At 34.2% G+C, this 25,136-nt stretch overlaps 1 protein-coding gene across 1 annotated transcript in view; it reads left to right on the forward strand.

Annotated features, from left to right (window-relative positions):
- The first annotated feature begins 289 nt into the window (after positions 1-289).
- Positions 290-25,136, forward strand: part of LOC143257403 (paramyosin-like) — a 60,587-nt gene continuing 35,740 nt past the window's right edge. The window contains exon 1 of the mRNA XM_076516001.1: positions 290-796. Within this exon, the coding sequence (XP_076372116.1) occupies positions 692-796 (105 nt within the window). The 5' untranslated portion in view covers positions 290-691. The remainder of the gene's footprint in view (positions 797-25,136) is intronic.

Consider the following 25,136-nt stretch of genomic DNA (forward strand, 5'->3'; position numbering starts at 1 on the left):
AATCAAAATAGAGTAACAAGTTATATTCGAAGTCAACGTCCAGAAATACTACGTAAAAATTGTCGACTGATTTTTCTAAACTCTAAGATATTTAGAAAAATTGTGTAAAGTAATTTTTACTAGGTTGATCATTTCAGAGATGTTTTGATGTTTAACTGATTCATTTTGAATACATTTGGTCTAATTTTTAGGAAGCAGCTTGCATTGTCGCTGATATTATGTTACTAGAGGTTTAAGATGAGACGGTGTTTGTTTTGGTAATGCCTTTCTAATTCTTACTTTACTTGATGATAAATCTCTCACCGTCAATGCGACTAGAACTCCCTTCTTACGGTCCATCAACTTACGGAGTAGAGAACAGTGTGCGCTTCCCAAAATGGTAACAAGGATATTTAAAGAGTAACTTGAGATGTGCCTCAAACACAGGATGGAGGATTTGACGTACGAGGCCTAAAGAGGAGGTTTCGTTTGCTGTTACTCCGTGGTCCTTTACAACTTGTAGCTTTTGGAACGCCCACTGCATACACAAACAGTGTAACGAAACCTGGTGAGTTTTTCAGCCTCTTCATCAGACTGTGGTCTGGTAAAATTGCAAACCATTCACTCCTAGGAATCCGACGAGCATAGAGCTCGCTTTCACAGTAAACTTCCTGCAGCACTTTAGGCCTAACAGTAGTATTTGTGAATCAAGATGTCCAGCAAGACCGCGTTTTACTCCTACAAGAGTTCATCTGGTGGAGGCGGAGACTTCACTCTTGAGTATGGAACGGACATTGGAGCCATGACTCGTCTAGAGGTAAGTTAATTTGTCCAAATTTAAGTTTTAAAATGTATTTCCTTCTATAAATGAATAGTTAATTGGCATTATGTTCTACAGCTATTCTGTTAAATAGAATAATTTATGTTAGGTAGAACGTATGTGGATAAAGTTAAGCCATTTCAAGTTCAGTAAGTTTATTGTTATATATCTTTAATGACAGTTTTATTTAGTTTTGAACTTTTATAATTTAATTTTCAAACTATGTGGAGTTCGTAATGCTTTGAAGAAAGACAAACTGGGTTTGTATTGATATGGTAGATTACCATTACTAGCTACGAAATGATCTTAACAAATATTAACATTCAAAAGCAATGTATTTCATGAGAGATTCAAATGTACTTCTTTGAGCTTGTGGTTTGAACTTAGAAAATATCTACTGACGTATTGATTTTGTCTCTTTTGTGAGCTGGGAAAATATTTCCCGAAATAACGAAAGTAGTCTTAGTGCCCGGTGTGCCCCACTGCTAGTAAGTCTCAACATTTAAAGCGACAAAAACTGGGCATGGCAGAGATAGCCTATTGTGTAGTTTTTATACATAACAATAAACAAGGACACCTGGTGCTTACTGAGAAAATATTTCCCCATAGTATTTAAATATACGCTTTGAACTTGGAAGATATCTCCTTACATTATGAAAACTTTCAATTCTTGGACAACTTACCATTCGTCATTTTAAAATCGAAATTCATTAGAAATCTCCTCTAACCCATTGCTATAATGGAATTGTCATTTAGAAACCGATAATAAAATATTTCAGGTTTGATCGTTTAACAGCACGGGTAAAAATTAGAAAATAACAACCAGAACAATTAGTAGTAATATGTCTACCGGTTTCTAACAAACATGAAGACAGTCTAACTAATGCTTTCCTTGAAGAATCGACACTGTTTCATCTTCTGAAATACATTGAAATCATGGCCTTGAATCATCATGTTAAGAAAATGCTTCTATTAAATGATTGATTGGGTTTCACTATTAGAATCCGAAATGACAAAGGATCTCAACAATTATTATTCCAAATATTTTTTCTTTTACTGTTAGAAAAACTGGAAGTGATTCAGCTTAACAGGTTTAATTAATAGGAAATGATTCACTGTTCTGTTACCTACACTTACTAGACTAAATTATTATTGAATAATAATTTGTATACATTGTCATCCAACTTCGTTAGACCTATGTCGGAAAATATTAAACGAAAAATGTGCTGAAACCATGTACAGGTCAAAGGTCAGAAAATTCTACCATATCGAGTTAAGTCTGGAGACTTCGTAAAGAAAAGTGACCAAAAGAAGTGTAAGAAATAGTGGGCATTACTGATAAACGAAACGTTGTAACGTCTTGATAACAAATTCGTCATGATATGAGCACAAGATGTTGACTAAATCATGAATAAACGGAACAACAGCGAAACATCCTATTGAATGACGTTTTGATGACCACATCTGGAACATCCCAGTGTACCAGTCAGACAGTACCTACTGAATAAAGTTTAAATGACCACGTCTGGAACATTCTAAGGTACCAGTCATACAGTATCTATTCACTGAAGTTGAGATGACAAAATCTAGAACATTCTAGTGTACCAATCAGATATTGTCTATTGACTGAAGTTTGGATGACCACGGTTGGAACATTTTGATGTGCTAGTCAGACATTACCTATCGAATGGTGTTCAGATGACCAAGTCTGAAATATCCTAGTCTACAAGTCAAACAGTACCTGTTAACTGAAGTTTAGATGACCATAGCTGAAACATCCTAGTGTATCAGTCAGATGTTACATATTGATTGAAGTTTAGATGACCACTTCTGAAATATTCTCGTGTACCAGTCAGGCAGTAACTATTGACTGATGTTTAGATGACCATGGTTGGAACATCCTAATTTACGAGTCAGACAGTACTTATTGACTGAAATTTAGATGACCACGTCTGGAACATTCTAATGTACCAATCAGACTATTGAATGACGTTTAAATGACCATGGCTGGAACATTCTAGTGCAATAGTCTGTCAGTACCTAATGAATGAAGTTTAGATGACCAGAGGTTTTAATTTATGAGGGCCTGTCATATCCCTTCGTGTTTGGTCAGAAGTATTTACAGCTTCTAACAATAATGACCCGCTACATTTTGTCTTGACGAGTAGTAATTACTAGGTTTATTCTTCAGTCACTAACTCCAACCAATACGTAAAGGTTTCTGTTGGTTTTGTGTTTATGTATAATGAAACTATTATAAAAATATAACTTCATAAGTTTATCACACAATGATATGGTTATCGCGAATAATGCAATGCTAGCATTTCACACCTCTAGTTATGTAATATACAGATAAGCAAGAGCAGGTGCAAACCACAGCTCAATTTGAAATCAGGGAAAGGAAATTGAACGTACGTTAATATCTTTGAATGAATCTCATATGCCAGATAAGATGTGTTAAACGTCCCGGATCTAAGAAAGATCAAATTCTACGACTTATAGTTTTTAGTGAGTTGTACAAACAAATCGAGGACAGATTAAGTTACAAGATGAGCTACTAATTGTTAAAAGAAGTCACTAAGGTAGATCTGGCGCGTGTTTTGTTTTATTAGTGCCATTTTATTCCAGTTTAAATAAAGAAACTGGTATGCCAGCAGAGGGTTGACCCATTTATCTTCAGCCAAGAGAAATAACAAAACATATGAAGTTTCTAAAGTGTAGATGGGCAGGTGCAAAAGAAAAACAACGTGAAATAATCAGAAGTGGACCGTGATGACATCACTATACACCAAATATATAGGAAGTAATAAGTGTCACTGAATCAGAAGTGGACAGTGATGACATCACTATACACCAAATATATAGGAAGTAATAAGTGTCACTGACTCAGAAGTGGACAGTGATGACATCACTATACACCAAATATGTAAGAAGTAATAACTGTCACTGAAATCAGAAGTGGACAGTGATGACATCACCATACACCAAATATATAGGAAGTAATAACTGTCACTGAATCAGAAAAGGACAGTGATAACATCAATATACACCAAATACAAAGGACGTAAGAACTGTCATTGAAATCAGAAGTGAACAGTGATGACATCACTATACAGCAAATATATAAGAAGTAATAACTGTCACTGAAATCAGAAGTGGACAGTCATGACATCACTATAAACCAAATAAGTAGGAAGTAATAACTGTCACTGAAATCAGAATTGAACAGTGATGACATCACTATACACCAAATAAGTAGGAAGTAATAACTGTTATTTAAATCAGAAGTGGAAAGTGATAACATCACCATACACCAAATATATAACAAGTAAGAACTTTCACTGAAATCAGAATGGGACAGTGATAACATCAGTATACACCAAATATAGAGGCCATAATAACTGTCACTGAAATCAGAATTAAACAATGAAGGCATAACTATACACCAAATATGTAGGAAGTAATAACTGTTATTTAAATCAGAATTGGACATTGATGAAATCACTATACACCAAATATAGAGGACATATTAACTGTTACTGAAATCAGAATTAGACAGTGATGACATCACTATAAACCAAATATATATGAAGTAATAACTCTCAGTGAAATCAGAAGTAGACAGTGATGACATCAGTATACACCAAGTATATAGGAAGTAATAACTGTCACTGAAATCAGAAGTGGACAGTGATAACATCAAAATACACCAAATATAGACGCCGTAATAACTGTCACTGAAATCAGAATTGGACAGTGATCACATCACTATAAACCAAATACAGAGAACGTAATAACTGTCACTGAAATTAGAATTGGACAGTGATGATATCACTATACACCAAATACAGAGGACGTAAGAACTGTCACTGAAATCAAAAGGGAAAAGTGATGACATCACTATTCAGCAAATATATAGGAAGTAATAACTGTCACTGAAATCAGAATTGGACAGTGATGGCATCACTATACACCAAATATACAGGAAGTAATAAGTGTCACTGAAATCAGAAGTGGACAGTGATGACATCACTACGCACCAAGTATATAGGAAGTAATAACTGTCACTGAAATATGAAGTGGACAGTGATGACATCACTATACACCAAATATATAGGAAGTAATAACTGTCACTGAAATCAGAAGTGGACACTGATGACATGACTATACACCAAATATGTAGGAAATAATAAGTGTCACTCAATCAGAAGTGGACAGTGATGACATCACTATACACTAAATATGTAGGAAATAATAACTGTCACTGAAATAAGAAGTGGACAGTGATGACATCACTGTACACCAAATATGTAGGAAATAACAACTGTCATTTAAATCAGAAGTATACAGTGATGACATCACTATGCACCAAATATATAAAAAGTAATAACTGTCACTGAAATCAGAATTGGACAGTGATGGCATCACTATACACCAAATATGTAGGAAGTAATAAGTGTCACTGAAATAAGAAGTGGACAGTGGTGACATCACTATGCACCAAGTATATAAGAAGTAATAACTGTCACTAAAATATGAAGTGGACAGTGATGACATTACTATACACCAAATATATAGGAAGTAATACCTCTCCCTGAAAGCAGAAGTGGACAGTGATAACATCACTATACACCAAACATATAGGAAGCAATAACTGTCACTGAATCAGAAGTGGACAGTGATAACATCAAAATACACCAAATATAGAGGCCGTAATAACTGTCACTGAAATCAGAATTGGACAGTGATGATATCACTATACACCAAATACAGAAAACGTAAGAACTGTCACTGAAATAAGAAGGGAAAAGTGATAACATCACTATTCAGCAAATATATAGGAAGTAATAACTGTCACTGAAATCAGAAGTGGAAAGTGATGACATCACCATACACCAAATATATAAGAAGTAATAACTGTCACTGAAATTAGAAGTGTACAGTGATAACATCACTATACACTAAATATATAAGAAGTAATAAATGTCACTGAAATCAGAATTGGACAGTGATTACATCACTATACACTAAATATATAAGATGTAATAACTGTCATTGAAATCAGAATTGGACAGTGATGACATTACTATACACCAAATATGTAGGAAGTAATAAGTGTCACTGAAATAAGAAGTGGACAGTGGTGACATCACTATACACCAAACATATAGGAAACAATAACTGTCACTGAATCAGAAGTGGACAGTGATAACATCAATATACACCAAATATAGAAAACGTAATAACTGTCACTGAAATGAGAAGTGGACAGTGAAAACATCAAAATACACCAAATATAGAGGTCGTAATAACTGTCACTGAAATCAGAATTGGACAGTGATCACATCACTATAAACCAAATACAGAGAACGTAATAACTGTCACTGATATTAGAATTGGACAGTGATGATATCACTATACACCAAATACAGAGGACGTAAGAACTGTCACTGAAATCAAAAGGGAAAAGTGATGACATCACTATTCAGCAAATATATAGGAAGTAATAATTGTCACTGAAATCAGAATTGGACAGTGATTACATCACTATACACTAAATATATAAGATGTAATAACTGTTACTGAAATCAGAATTGGACAGTGATGACATCACTATACACCAAATATACAGGAAGTAATAAGTGTCACTGAAATCAGAAGTGGACAGTGATGACATCACTACGCACCAAATGTATAGGAAGTAATAACTGTCACTGAAATCAGAAGTGGACAGTGATGACATGACTATACACCAAATATGTAGGAAATAATAACTGTCACTGAAATCAGAAGTGGACAGTGATGACATCACTATACACCAAATATACAGGAAATAACAACTGTCATTTAAATCAGAAGTATACAGTGATGACATCACTATGCACCAAATATATAAAAAGTAATAACTGTCACTGAAATCAGAAGTGGACAGTTATGACATCACTATACACCAAATATATAAGAAGTATTAACTGTCCTTTAATTCAGAAGTGGACAGTGGTGACATGAATATACACGAAATACAAAGAACGTAATAACTGTCACTGAAATGAGAAGTGGACAGCGATCACATCACTATACACCAATTATATAGGAAGTAATAACTGTCTCTGAATCAGAAGTGGACAGTGATGACATCACTATACACCAAATAAATAGGAAGTAAGAGATGTCATTGAAATCAAAAGTGGACAGTGATGACATCAATATACACCAAATATAGGGGACGTAATAATTGTCACTGAAATCAGAAGTGGACAGTGATGACATAACTATACACCAAATATATAGGAAGTAATAATTGTCACTGAATCAGATGTGGACAATGATGATATCACTATACACTAAATATATAAGAAGTAGTAACTGTCCCTGCAATCATAAGTGTATATTTATAACATCACGAAACACCAAATATATAGGTAGTAATAACTGTCACTGAATCAGAAGTGGACAGTGATGACATCGCTATACACCAAATATATAGGAAGTAATAACTGTCACTGAAATCAGAAATGGACAGTTATGACATCACTATACACCAAATATATAAGAAGTATTAACTGTCATTTAATTCAGAAGTGGACAGTGATGACATCACTATACATCAAATTTATTAGTAATAATTGTCACTGAAATTAGAAGTGGACAGTGATAACATCACTATAGATAAATATATAAGTAATAACTGTCACTGAAAACAGAATTGGACAGTGATGACATCACTATACACCAACTATATAGGTAGTAATAACTGTCACTAAATCAGAAGTGGACAGAGATGACATCACTATACACCAAATATATAAGAAGTAATAACTGTCACTGAATCAGAAGTGGACAGTGATGACATTACTATACACCAAATATATAGGAAGTAATACCTCTCCCTGAAAGCAGAAGTGGACAGTGATAACATCACTATACACCAAATATAGAGGACGTAATAACTATCACTAAAATTAGAATTGGACAGGGATAGCATCACTATACACCAAAAATTTAGGAAGCAATTAGTGTCACTGAAATAAGAAGTGGACAGTGGTGACATCACTATGCACCAAGTATATAGGAAGTAATAACTGTCACTAAAACATGAAGTGGACACTGATGACATCACCATACACCAAATATATACGAAGCAATAACTGTTACTGAATCAGAAATGGGCAGTGATAACATTAATATACACCAAATATAGAAAACGTAATAAGTGACACTGAAGTGAGAAGTGGACAGTGATAACATCAATATACACTAAATATAGAGGCCGTAATAACTGTCACTGAAATCAGAATTGGATAGTGATCACATCACTATAAACCAAATACAGAGAACGTAATAACTGTCACTGAAATTAGAATTGGACAGTCATCACATCACTATAAACCAAATACAGAGAACGTAATAACTGTCACTGAAATTAGAATTGGACAGTGACTATAACACTATACACCAAATACAGAGGACGTAAGAACTGTCACTGAAATCAGAAGTGAAAAATGATGACATCACTATACAGCAAATATAAAAGAAGTAATAACTGTCACTGAAATCAGAAGTGTAAAATGATAACAACACTATACACCAAATATATAAGAAGTAATAACTGTCACTGAAATCAGAAGTGGACAGTGATAACATCACTATACACTAAATATATAAGAAGAAATAACTGTCACCGAAATCAGAATTGGACAGTGATTACATCACTATACACCAAATATATAGGAAGTATTAACTGTCACGGAAATCAGAAGTGGACATCGATGACATCAATAAACACCAAATATAGGGGACGTAATAACTGTCACTGAAATCAGTAGTGGTCAGTGATGACATCAATATACACCAAATATATAGGAAGTAATAAATGTCACTGAAATCAGAAGTGGACAGTGGTGACATTACTATACACCAAATATATAGGAAGTAATACCTCTCCGTGAAAGCAGAAGTGGACAGTGATAACATCACTATACACCAAACATATAGGTAGTAATAACTGTCACTGAATCAGAAGTGGACAGTGATAACATCGCTATACACCAAATATATAGGAAGTAATAAGTGTCACTGAATCAGAAGTGGACAGTGATGACATCACTATACACCAAATATATAGGAAGTAATAACTGTCACTGAAGTCAGAAGTGGACAGTGATGACATTACGATACACCAAATTTACTAGTAATAATTGTCACTGAAATCAGAAGTGGACAGTGATAACATCACTATAGACTAAATATATAAGTAATAACTGTCACTGAAATCAGAATTGGACAGTGATTACATCACTATACACCAAATATATAGGAAGTATTAACTGTCACGGAAATCAGAAGTGGACAGCGATGACATCAATATACACCAAATACAGAGGACGTAATAACTGTCACTGAAATCAGTAGTGGACAGTGATGATATCAATATACACCAAATATATAGGAAGTAATAATTGTCACTGAATCAGATGTGGACAATGATGATATCACTATACACCAAATATATAAAAGTAATAACTGTCCCTGCAATCATAAGTGTACAGTTATAACATCACGAAACACCAAATATATAGGTAGTAATAACTGTCACTGAATCAGAAGTGGACAGTGATGACATCGCTATACACCAAATATATAGGAAGTAATAAGTGTCACTGAATCAGAAGTGGACAGTGATGACATCACTATACACCAAATATATAGGAAGTAATAACTGTCACTGAAGTCAGAAGTGGACAGTGATGACATCACGATACACCAAATTTACTAGTAATAATTGTCACTGAAATCAGAAGTGGACAGTGATAACATCACTATAGACTAAATATATAAGTAATAACTGTCACTGAAATCAGAATTTGACAGTGATGACATCACTATACACCAAATATATAGGAAGTAATAACTGTCACTAAATCAGAAGTGGACAGTGATGACATCACTATACACCAAATATATAAGAAGTAATAACTGTCACTGAATCAGAAGTGGACAGTGATAACATCAATATACACCAAATATAGAGGACGTAATAAATATCACTAAAATTAGAATTGGACAGGGATAACATCACTATACACCAAAAATTTAGGAAGCAATAAGTCTCATTGAAATCAGAAGTTAACAGACATAATATCAATATACACCAAATATAGAGGACGTAATAACTGTCACTGAAATCAGAATTGGACAGTGATGGCATCAATATACACCAAATACAGGGGACGTAATAACTGTCTCTGAAATCAGTAGTGGACAGTGATGACATCAATATACACCAAATATGTAGGAAGTAATGAGTGTCACTGAAATAAGAAGTGGACAGTGGTGGCATCACTATGCACCAAGTATATAGGAAGTAATAACTGTCACTGAAATCAGAAGTGGACAGTGGTGACATTACTATACACCAAATATATAGGAAGTAATACCTCTCCGTGAAAGCAGAAGTGGACAGTGATAACATCACTATACACCAAACATATAGGTAGTAATAACTGTCACTGAATCAGAAGTGGACAGTGATAACATCGCTATACACCAAATATATAGGAAGTAATAAATGTCACTGAAATCAGAAGTGGACAGTGGTGACATTACTATACACCAAATATATAGGAAGTAATAACTGTCACTGAAATCAGAAGTGGACAGTGATAACATCACTATACACCAAACATATAGGTAGTAATAACTGTCACTGAATCAGAAGTGGACAGTGATAACATCGCTATACACCAAATATATAGGAAGTAATAAGTGTCACTGAATCAGAAGTGGACAGTGATGACATCACTATACACCAAATATATAGGAAGTAATAACTGTCACTGAAATCAGAAGTGGACAGTGATGACATCACTATACACCAAATTTACTAGTAATAATTGTCACTGAAATCAGAAGTGGACAGTGATGACATCACTATACACCAAATATATAAGTAATAACTGTCACTGAAATCAGAAGTGGACAGTGATGACATCACTATACACCAAATATATAGGAAGTAATAACTGTCACTGAAATCAGAAGTGGACAGTGATGACATCAATATACACCAAATATAGAGGACGTAATAACTGTCACTGAAATCAGAAGTGGACAGTGATGACATCAATATACACCAAATATATAGGAAGTAATAATTGTCACTGAATCAGATGTGGACAGTGATGATATCACTATACACCAAATATATAAGAAGTGATAACTGTCCCTGCAATCATTAGTGGACAGTTATAACATCACGAAACACCAAATATATAGGAAGTAATAACTGTCATTGAATCAGAAGTGGACAGTGATGACATCACTATACACCAAATATATAGGAAGTAATAACTGTCACTGAATCAGAAGTGGACAGTGATGACATCACTATACACCAAATATATAGGAAGTAATAACTGTCACTGAAATCAGAAGTGGACAGTGATGACATCACTATACACCAAATATACTAGTAATAACTGTCACTGAAATCAGAAGTGGACAGTGATAACATCACTATACACCAAATATATAGAAGTAATAACTGTCACTGAAATCAGAAGTGGACAGTGATGACATCACTATACACCAAATATATAGGAAGTAATAACTGTCACTAAATCAGAAGTGGACAGTGATGACATCACTATACACCAAATATATAGGAAGTAATAACTGTCACTGAATCAGAAGTGGACAGTGATAACATCAATATACACCAAATATAGAGGAAGTAATAACTGTCACTGAAATTAGAAGTGGACAGTGATAACATCACTATACACCAAAAATATAGGAAGTAATAAGTGTCACTGAAATCAGAAGTTGACAGTGACATAATATCAATATACACCAAATATAGAGGAAGTAATAACTGTCACTGAAATCAGAAGTGGACAGTGATGACATCAATATACACCAAATATAGGGGAAGTAATAACTGTCACTGAAATCAGAAGTGGACAGTGATGACATCAATATACACCAAATATATAGGAAGTAATAACTGTCACTGAAATCAGAAGTGGACAGTGATGACATCACTATACACCAAATATATAGGAAGTAATAACTGTCACTGAAATGAGAATTGGACAGTGATTACATCACTATACACCAAATATATAGGAAGTAATAACTGTCACTGAATCAGAAATGGACAGTGATAACATTAATATACACCAAATATAGAAAACGTAACAAATGACACTGAAATGAGAAGTGGACAGTGATTACATCACTATATACCAAATATATAAGATGTAATAACTGTCACTGAAATCAGAATTGGACAGTGATGACATCAATAGACACCAAAAATATAGGAAGTAATAATTGTCACTGAATCAGATGTGGACAGTGATAAATCACTATACACCAAATATATAGGAAGTAATAACTGTCACTGAAATTAGAAGTGGTCAGTGACGACATCACTATACACCAAATACAGAAGACGTAATAAATGTCACTGAAATCGGATGTGGACAGTGATGACATCACTATACACCAAATATATAGGAAGTAATAACTGTCACTGAAATCAGAAATGGACAGTGATGACATGACTATACGCTAAATATGTAGGAAGTAATAACTGTCATTGAATCAGAAGTGGACAGTGATGGCATCACTATACACCAAATATATAGGAAGTAATAACTGTCATTGAAATTAAAAGTGGATAGTGATGACATCACAATACACCAAATAAAGAAGATGTAATAGATGTAACTGAAATCAGAAGTGGAAAGTGATGACATCAATATACACCAAATATATAGGAAGTAATAAGTGTCACTGAATCAGATGTGGATAGTGACGACATCACTATACACCAAATACAGAAGACGTAATAAATGTCACTGAAATAAGAATTGGACAGTGATGACATCACTATACACCAAATATATAGGAAGTAATAACTGTCACTGAATCAGAAGTGCACAGTGATGGCATCACTATAAACTAAATATGTAGGAAGTAATAATTGTCACTAAATCAGGTGTGGACAGTGATGATATCACTATACACGAAATATATAGGAAGTAATAATTGTCACTGAATCAGATGTGGACAGTGATGATATGACTATACACCAAATATATAGAAAGTAATAACTGTCACTGAAATCAGAAGTGGACAGTGATGACACAACTATACACCAAATATATAGGAAGTAAAAGTCACTGAATAACTGTGACATGCAATCATGTAGTGGACAGTGATGACATCACTATACACCAAATATATAGGAAGTAATAACTGTCACTGAATCAGAAGTGGACAGTGATGACATCACTATACACCAAATATATAGGAAGTAATAATGTCACTGAAATCATAAGTGGACAGTGATGACATCAATATACACCAAATATAGGGGACGTAATAACTGTCACTGAATCAGAAGTGAACAGTGATGACATCACTGTACACCAAATATGTAGGAAATAATAACTGTCATTTAAATCAGAAGTGTACAGTGATCACATCACTATGCACCAAATATATAGGAAGTAATAACTGTCACTGAAATCAGAAGTGGACAGTGATGACATCACTATACACCAAATATATATTAAGTTGTAACTGTCACTGAATCAGAAGTGGACAGTGATGACATTACTATACACCAAATATATAGAAGTTATAACTGTCACTGAATCAGAAGTGGAGAGTGATAACACCACTATACAAAAAATAAATAGGAAGTAATAACTGTCATTTAAATCAGAAGTGGACAGTGATGACATCACTATACACCAAATATATAGGAAGTATTAACTGTCACGGAAATCAGAAGTGGACAGCGATGACATCACTATAAACCAAATATATAGGAAGTAATAACTGTCACTGAAATCAGAAGTGGACAGTGATGACATCACTATACACCAAATATATAGGAAGTAATAACTGTCACTGAAATCAGAAGTGGACAGTGATGACATCACTATACACCAAATATATAGGAAGTAATAACTGTCACTGAATCAGAAGTGGACAGTGATGACATCACTATACACCAAATATATAGGAAGTAATAACTGTCACTGAAATCAGAAGTGGACAGTGATGACATCACTATACACCAAATATAGAAGAAGTAATAACTGTCACTGAAGTCAGAAGTGGACAGTGATGACATCAATATACACCAAATATATAAGATGAAATAACTGTCACTGAAATCAGAAGTGGACAGTGATGACATCACTATACACCAAATATATAGGAAGTAATAACTGTCACTGAATCAGAAGTGGACAGTGATGACATCACTATACACCAAATATATAGGAAGTAATAACTGTCACTGAAATCAGAAGTGGACAGTGATGACATCACTATACACCAAATATATTGGAAGTAATAACTGTCACTGAATCAGAAGTGGACAGTGATGACATCACTATACACCAAATATATAGGAAGTAATAACTGTCACTGAAATCAGAAGTGGACAGTGATGACATCACTATACACCAAATATATAGGAAGTAATAACTGTCACTGAATCAGAAGTGGACAGTGATGACATCACTATACACCAAATATATAGGAAGTAATAACTGTCACTGAAATCAGAAGTGGACAGTGATGACATCAATATACACCAAATATAGAAGATGTAATAACTGTCACTGAAATCAGAAGTGGACAGTGATGACATCACTATACACCAAATATATAGGAAGTAATAACTGTCACTGAATCAAAGTGGACAGTGATGACATCACTATACACCAAATATATAGGAAGTAATAACTGTCACTGAATCAGAAGTGGACAGTGATGACATCACTATACACCAAATATATAGGAAGTAATAACTGTCACTGAATCAGAAGTGGACAGTGATGTCATCACTACACACTAAATATATAGGAAGTAATAACTGTCACTGAAATCAGAAGTGGACAGTGATGACATCACTATACACCAAATATATAGGAAGTAATAACTGTCACTGAAATCAGAAGTGGACAGTGATAACATCACTATACACCATTATATAGGAAGTGATAACTGTCACTGAAATCAGAAGTGGACAGTGATAACATCACGAAACACCAAATATATTGGAAGTAATAACTGTCACTGAAATCAGAAGTGGACAGTGATGACATCACTATACACCAAATATATAGGAAGTAATAACTGTCACTGAAATAGGAAGTGGACAGTGATGACATCAATATACACCAAATATATAGGAAATAATAAGAGTCACTGAATCATAAGTGAACAGTGATGACATCACTATACACCATATATATAGGAAGTAATAACTGTCACTGAATTCAGAAGTGGACAGTGGTGACATCAATATACACCAAATACAGAAGATGTAATAACTGTCACTGAAATCAGAAGTGGACAGTGATGACATCACTATACACCAAATATATAGGAAGTAATAATTGTCACTGAATCAAATGTGGACAGTGATGATATCACTATTCACCAAATATATAGGAAGTAATAACTGTCACTGAATCAGAAGTGGACAGTGATGACATCACTATACACCATTATATAGGAAGTGATAACTGTCACTGAAATCAGAAGTCGACAGTGATGACATCACTATACAACAAATATATAGGAAGTAATAAGTGTCAGTGAAACCAGAAGTGGACAGTGATGACATCACTATACATCAAATATGTATGAAATAATAACTTTCACTGAATCAGATGTGGACAGTGATGTCATCACTACACACCAAATATATAGGAAGTAATAACTGTCACTGAAATCAGAAGTGGACAGTGATGACATCACTATACACCAAATATATAGGAAGTAATAACTGTCACTGAATCAGAAGTGGACAGTGATGACATCGCTATATACCAAATATATAGGAAGTAATAAGTGTCATTGAATCAGAAGTGGACAGTGATGATATCACTATTCACCAAATATATAGGAAGTAATAAGTGTCATTGAAATCAAAAGTGGACAGTGATGACATCACTATACACCAAATATATAGGAAGTAATAAGTGTCATTGAAATCAGAAGTGGAGAGTGATGACATCACTATACGCCAAATATATAGGAAGTAATAAGTGTCATTGAAATCAGAAGTGGACAGTGATGATGTCACTATACACCAAATATGTTGGAAGTAATAACTGTCACTGCAATCAGAAGTGGACAGTGATGACATCACTATACACCAAATATATAGGAAGTAATAACTGTCAGTGAAATCAGAAGTGGACAGTGATGACAGCACTATACACCAAATATATAGGAAGTAATAACTGTCACTGAAATTAGAAGTCGACAGTGACGACATCACTATACACCAAATATATAGGAAGTATTAACTGTCATTTAAATCAAAAGTGGACAGTGGTGACATCAATATACACCAAATACAGAGAACGTAATAACTGTCTCGGAAATCAGAAGTGGACAGCGATGACATCACTATAAACCAAATATATAGGAAGTAATAACTGTCTCTGAATCAGAAGTGGACAGTGATGATATCACTATACACCAAATATATATAAAGTAATAACTGTCACTGAAATCAGAAAAGGAGAGTGATGACATCACTATACACCAAATATATAGGAAGTTATAACTGTCACTGAAATCAGAAGTGGACAGTGATAACATCACTATACACCAAATATATATTAAGTTGTAACTGTCACTGAATCAAAAGTGGACAGTGATGACATCACTATACACCAAATATATAGGAAGTAATAACTGTCACTGAAATTAGAAGTCGACAGTGACGACATCACTATACACCAAATACAGAAGACGTAATAACTGTCACTGAAGTCAGAAGTGGACAATGGTGACATCAATAAACACCAAATAGACAAGATGAAATAACTGTCACTGAAATCAGAAGTGGACAGTGATGACATCATTATACACCAAATATATAGGAAGTAATAATTGGCACTGATTCAGATGTGGACAGTGATGATATCACTATACGCCAAATATATAGCAAGTAATAACTGTCACTGAAATTAGAAGTGGACAATGATAACATCACTATACACCATTATATAGGAAGTGATAACTGTCACTGAATCAGAAGTGGACAGTGATGACATCACTATACACCAAATATATTGGAAGTAATAAGTGTCACTGAATCAGAAGTGGACAGTGATGACATCACTATACACCAAATATATAGGAAGTAATAACTGTCACTGAAATAGGAAGTGGACAGTGATGACATCAATATACCCCAAATATATAGGAAATAATAAGAGTCACTGAATCATAAGTGAACAGTGATGACATCACTATACACCATATATATAGGAAGTAATAACTGTCACTGAAATCAGAAGTGGACAGTGGTGACATCAATATACACCAAATACAGAAGATGTAATAACTGTCACTGAAATCAGAAGTGGACAGTGATGACATCACTATACACCAAATATATAGGAAGTAATAACTGTCACTGAAATCAGAAGTGGACAGTGATGACATCACTATACACCAAATATATAGGAAGTAATAACTGTCACTGAATCAGAAGTGGACAGTGATGACATCGCTATATACCAAATATATAGGAAGTAATAAGTGTCATTGAATCAGAAGTGGACAGTGATGATATCACTATTCACCAAATATATAGGAAGTAATAAGTGTCATTGAAATCAAAAGTGGACAGTGATGACATCACTATACACCAAATATATAGGAAGTAATAAGTGTCATTGAAATCAGAAGTGGACAGTGATGACATCACTATACACCAAATATATAGGAAGTAATAAGTGTCATTGAAATCAGAAGTGGACAGTGATGATGTCACTATACACCAAATATGTTGGAAGTAATAACTGTCACTGCAATCAGAAGTGGACAGTGATGACATCACTATACACCAAATATATAGGAAGTAATAACTGTCACTGAAATCAGAAGTGGACAGTGATAACATCACTATACACCAAATATATATTAAGTTGTAACTGTAACTGAATCAAAAGTGGACAGTGATGACATCACTATACACCAAATATATAGGAAGTAATAACTGTCACTGAAATTAGAAGTCAACAGTGACGACATCACTATACACCAAATACAGAAGACGTAATAACTGTCACTGAAGTCAGAAGTGGACAATGGTGACATCAATATACACCAAATAGACAAGATGAAATAACTATCACTGAAATCAGAAGTGGACAGTGATGACATCACTATACACCAAATATATAGGAAGTAATAATTGGCACTGATTCAGATGTGGACAGTGATGATATCACTATACACCATTATATAGGAAGTGATAACTGTCACTGAAATCAGAAGTTGACAGTGATAACATCACGAAACACCAAATATATTGGAAGTAATAAGTGTCACTGAATCAGAAGTGGACAGTGATGACATCACTATACACCAAATATATAGGAAGTAATAACTGTCACTGAAATAGGAAGTGGACAGTGATGACATCAATATACACCAAATATATAGGAAATAATAAGAGTCACTGAATCATAAGTGAACAGTGATGACATCACTATACACCATATATATAGGAAGTAATAACTGTCACTGAAATCAGAAGTGGACAGTGGTGACATCAATATACACCAAATACAGAAGATGTAATAACTGTCACTGAAATCAGAAGTGGACAGTGATGACATCACTATACACCAAATATATAGGAAGTAATAATTGTCACTGAATCAAATGTGGACAGTGATGATATCACTATTCACCAAATATATAGGAAGTAATAACTGTCACTGAATCAGAAGTGGACAGTGATGACATCACTATACACCATTATATAGGAAGTGATAACTGTCACTGAATCAGATGTGGACAGTGATGTCATCACTACACACTAAATATATAGGAAGTAATAACTGTCACTGAAATCAGAAGTGGACAGTGATGACATCACTATACACCAAATATATAGGAAGTAATAACTGTCACTGAAATAGGAAGTGGACAGTGATGACATCAATATACACCAAATATATAGGAAATAATAAGAGTCACTGAATCATAAGTGAACAGTGATGACATCACTATACACCATATATATAGGAAGTAATAACTGTCACTGAATTCAGAAGTGGACAGTGGTGACATCAATATACACCAAATACAGAAGATGTAATAACTGTCACTGAAATCAGAAGTGGACAGTGATGACATCACTATACACCAAATATATAGGAAGTAATAATTGTCACTGAATCAAATGTGGACAGTGATGATATCACTATTCACCAAATATATAGGAAGTAATAACTGTCACTGAATCAGAAGTGGACAGTGATGACATCACTATACACCAATATATAGGAAGTAATAACTGTCACTGAAATCAGAAGTGGACAGTGATGACATCACTATACAACAAATATATAGGAAGTAATAAGTGTCAGTGAAATCAGAAGTGGACAGTGATGACATCACTATACATCAAATATGTATGAAATAATAACTGTCACTGAATCAGATGTGGACAGTGATGACATCACTATACACCAAATATATAGGAAGTAATAACTGTCACTGAAATCAGAAGTGGACAGTGATGACATCACTATACACCAAATATATAGGAAGTAATAACTGTCACTGAATCAGAAGTGGACAGTGATGACATCGCTATATACCAAATATATAGGAAGTAATAAGTGTCATTGAATCAGAAGTGGACAGTGATGATATCACTATTCACCAAATATATAGGAAGTAATAAGTGTCATTGAAATCAAAAGTGGACAGTGATGACATCACTATACACCAAATATATAGGAAGTAATAAGTGTCATTGAAATCAGAAGTGGAGAGTGATGACATCACTATACACCAAATATATAGGAAGTAATAAGTGTCATTGAAATCAGAAGTGGACAGTGATGATGTCACTATACACCAAATATGTTGGAAGTAATAACTGTCACTGCAATCAGAAGTGGACAGTGATGACATCACTATACACCAAATATATAGGAAGTAATAACTGTCAGTGAAATCAGAAGTGGACAGTGATGACATCACTATACACCAAATATATAGGAAGTAATAACTGTCACTGAAATTAGAAGTCGACAGTGATGACATCACTATACACCAAATATATAGGAAGTAATAACTGTCATTTAAATCAAAAGTGGACAGTGGTGACATCAATATACACCAAATACAGAGAACGTAATAACTGTCTCTGAAATCAGAAGTGGACAGTGATGACATCACTATAAACCAAATATATAGGAAGTAATAACTGTCACTGAATCAGAAGTGGACAGTGATGATATCACTATACACCAAATATATATAAAGTAATAACTGTCACTGAAATCAGAAAAGGAGAGTGATGACATCACTATACACCAAATATATAGGAAGTTATAACTGTCACTGAAATCAGAAGTGGACAGTGATAACATCACTATACACCAAATATATATTAAGTTGTAACTGTCACTGAATCAAAAGTGGACAGTGATGACATCACTATACACCAAATATATAGGAAGTAATAACTGTCACTGAAATTAGAAGTCGACAGTGACGACATCACTATACACCAAATACAGAAGACGTAATAACTGTCACTGAAGTCAGAAGTGGACAATGGTGACATCAATATACACCAAATAGACAAGATGAAATAACTGTCACTGAAATCAGAAGTGGACAGTGATGACATCACTATACACCAAATATATAGGAAGTAATAATTGGCACTGATTCAGATGTGGACAGTGATGATATCACTATACGCCAAATATATAGCAAGTAATAACTGTCACTGAAATTAGAAGTGGACAATGATAACATCACTATACACCATTATATAGGAAGTGATAACTGTCACTGAATCAGAAGTGGACAGTGATGACATCACTATACACCAAATATATTGGAAGTAATAAGTGTCACTGAATCAGAAGTGGACAGTGATGACATCACTATACACCAAATATATAGGAAGTAATAACTGTCACTGAAATAGGAAGTGGACAGTGATGACATCAATATACCCCAAATATATAGGAAATAATAAGAGTCACTGAATCATAAGTGAACAGTGATGACATCACTATACACCATATATATAGGAAGTAATAACTGTCACTGAAATCAGAAGTGGACAGTGGTGACATCAATATACACCAAATACAGAAGATGTAATAACTGTCACTGAAATCAGAAGTGGACAGTGATGACATCACTATACACCAAATATATAGGAAGTAATAACTGTCACTGAAATCAGAAGTGGACAGTGATGACATCACTATACACCAAATATATAGGAAGTAATAACTGTCACTGAATCAGAAGTGGACAGTGATGACATCGCTATATACCAAATATATAGGAAGTAATAAGTGTCATTGAATCAGAAGTGGACAGTGATGATATCACTATTCACCAAATATATAGGAAGTAATAAGTGTCATTGAAATCAAAAGTGGACAGTGATGACATCACTATACACCAAATATATAGGAAGTAATAAGTGTCATTGAAATCAGAAGTGGAGAGTGATGACATCACTATACGCCAAATATATAGGAAGTAATAAGTGTCATTGAAATCAGAAGTGGACAGTGATGATGTCACTATACACCAAATATGTTGGAAGTAATAACTGTCACTGCAATCAGAAGTGGACAGTGATGACATCACTATACACCAAATATATAGGAAGTAATAACTGTCACTGAAATCAGAAGTGGACAGTGATGACATCACTATACACCAAATATATAGGAAGTAATAACTGTCACTGAAATTAGAAGTGGACAGTGACGACATCACTATACACCAAATATATAGGAAGTATTAACTGTCATTTAAATCAAAAGTGGACAGTGGTGACATCAATATACACCAAATACAGAGAACGTAATAACTGTCACGGAAATCAGAAGTGGACAGGGATGACATCACTATAAACCAAATATATAGGAAGTAATAACTGTCACTGAAATCAGAAAAGGAGAGTGATGACATCACTATACACCAAATATATAGGAAGTTATAACTGTCACTGAAATCAGAAGTGGACAGTGATAACATCACTATACACCAAATATATATTAAGTTGTAACTGTCACTGAATCAAAGTGGACAGTGATGACATCACTATACACCAAATATATAGGAAGTAATAACTGTCACTGAAATTAGAAGTCGACAGTGACGACATCACTATACACCAAATACAGAAGACGTAATAACTGTCACTGAAGTCAGAAGTGGACAATGGTGACATCAATATACACCAAATAGAGAAGATGAAATAACTGTCACTGAAATCAGAAGTGGACAGTGATGACATCACTATACACCAAATATATAGGAAGTAATAATTGGCACTGATTCAGATGTGGACAGTGATGATATCACTATACGCCAAATATATAGCAAGTAATAACTGTCACTGAAATTAGAAGTGGACAATGATAACATGACTATACACCATTATATAGGAAGTGATAACTGTCACTGAATCAGAAGTGGACAGTGATGACATCACTATACACCAAATATATTGGAAGTAATAAGTGTCACTGAATCAGAAGTGGACAGTGATGACATCACTATACACCAAATATATAGGAAGTAATAACTGTCACTGAAATAGGAAGTGGACAGTGATGACATCAATATACCCCAAATATATAGGAAATAATAAGAGTCACTGAATCATAAGTGAACAGTGATGACATCACTATACACCATATATATAGGAAGTAATAACTGTCACTGAAATCAGAAGTGGACAGTGATGACATCACTATACACCAAATACATAGGAAGTAATAACTGTCACTGAAATCAGAAGTGGACAGTGATGACATCACTATACACCAAATATATAGGAAGTAATAACTGTCACTGAAATCAGAAGTGGACAGTGATGACATCACTATACACCAAATATATAGGAAGTAATAACTGTCACTGAAATCAGAAGTGGACAGTGATGACATCACTATACACCAAATATATAGGAAGTAATAACTGTCACTGAATCAGAAGTGGACAGTGATGACATCACTATACACCAAATATATAGGAAGTAATAACTGTCACTGAAATCAGAAGTGGACAGTGATGACATCACTATACACCAAATATATAGGAAGTAATAAGTGTCACTGAAATCAGAAGTGGACAGTGATGACATCACTATACACCAAATATATAGGAAGTAATAAGTGTCATTGAAATCAGAAGTGGACAGTGATGACATCACTATACACCAAATATATTGGAAGTAATAACTGTCACTGAAATCAGAAGTGGACAGTGATGACATCACTATACACCAAATATGTAGGAAGTAATAACTGTCACTGAAATCAGAAGTGGACAGTGATGACATCACTATACACCAAATATATAGGAAGTAATAAGTGTCACTGAAATCAGAAGTGGACAGTGATGACATCACTATACACCAAATATATAGGAAGTAATAACTGTCACTGAAATCAGAAGTGGACAGTGATGACATCACTATACACCAAATATATAGGAAGTAATAACTGTCACTGAAATCAGAAGTGGACAGTGATGACATCACTATACACCAAATATATAGGAAGTAATAACTGTCACTGAATCAGAAGTGGACAGTGATGACATCACTATACACCAAATATATAGGAAGTAATAACTGTCACTGAATCAGAAGTGGACAGTGATGACATCACTATACACCAAATATATAGGAAGTAATAACTGTCACTGAAATCAGAAGTGGACAGTGATGACATCACTATACACCAAATATATAGGAAGTAATAACTGTCACTGAAATCAGAAGTGGACAGTGATGACATCACTATACACCAAATATATAGGAAGTAATAAGTGTCATTGAAATCAGAAGTGGACAGTGATGACATCACTATACACCAAATATATAGGAAGTAATAAGTGTCATTGAAATCAGAAGTGGACAGTGATGACATCACTATACACCAAATATATAGGAAGTAATAAGTGTCACTGAAATCAGAAGTGGTAATAACTGTCACTGAAATCAGAACAGTGATGACATCACTATACACCAAATATATAGGAAGTAATAACTGTCACTGAAATCAGAAGTGGACAGTGATGACATCACTATACACCAAATATATAGGAAGTAATAACTGTCACTGAATCAGAAGTGGACAGTGATGACATCACTATACACCAAATATATAGGAAGTAATAACTGTCACTGAATCAGAAGTGGACAGTGATGACATCACTATACACCAAATATATAGGAAGTAATAACTGTCACTGAATCAGAAGTGGACAGTGATGACATCACTATACACCAAATATATAGGAAGTAATAACTGTCACTGAAATCAGAAGTGGACAGTGATGACATCACTATACACCAAATATATAGGAAGTAATAACTGTCACTGAAATCAGAAGTGGACAGTGATGACATCACTATACACCAAATATATAGGAAGTAATAACTGTCACTGAAATCAGAAGTGGACAGTGATGACATCACTATACACCAAATATATAGGAAGTAATAAGTGTCACTGAAATCAGAAGTGGACAGTGATGACATCACTATACACCAAATATATAGGAAGTAATAACTGTCACTGAAATCAGAAGTGGACAGTGATGACATCACTATACACCAAATATATAGGAAGTAATAAGTGTCACTGAAATCAGAAGTGGACAGTGATGACATCACTATACACCAAATATATAGGAAGTAATAACTGTCACTGAAATCAGAAGTGGACAGTGATGACATCACTATACACCAAATATATAGGAAGTAATAACTGTCACTGAAATCAGAAGTGGACAGTGATGACATCACTATACACCAAATATATAGGAAGTAATAACTGTCACTGAATCAGAAGTGGACAGTGATGACATCACTATACACCAAATATATAGGAAGTAATAACTGTCACTGAAATCAGAAAAGGACAGTGATGACATCACTATACACCAAATATATAGGAAGTAATAACTGTCACTGAAATCAGAAGTGGACAGTGATGACATCACTATACACCAAATATATAGGAAGTAATAACTGTCACTGAATCAGATGTGGACAGTGATGACATTACTATACACCAAATATATAGGAAGTAATAACTGTCACTGAAATCAGAAGTGGACAGTGATGACATCACTATACACCAAATATATAAGAAGTAATAACTGTCACTGAAATCAGAAGTGGACAGTGATAACATCACTATACACCAAATATATAAGAAGTAATAACTGTCACTGAAATCAGAAGTGGACAGTGATGACATCACTATAC

The sequence above is a fragment of the Tachypleus tridentatus genome, chromosome 1 (genome assembly GCF_004210375.1).
Source record: "Tachypleus tridentatus isolate NWPU-2018 chromosome 1, ASM421037v1, whole genome shotgun sequence".
Taxonomy (NCBI): domain Eukaryota; kingdom Metazoa; phylum Arthropoda; class Merostomata; order Xiphosura; family Limulidae; genus Tachypleus; species Tachypleus tridentatus.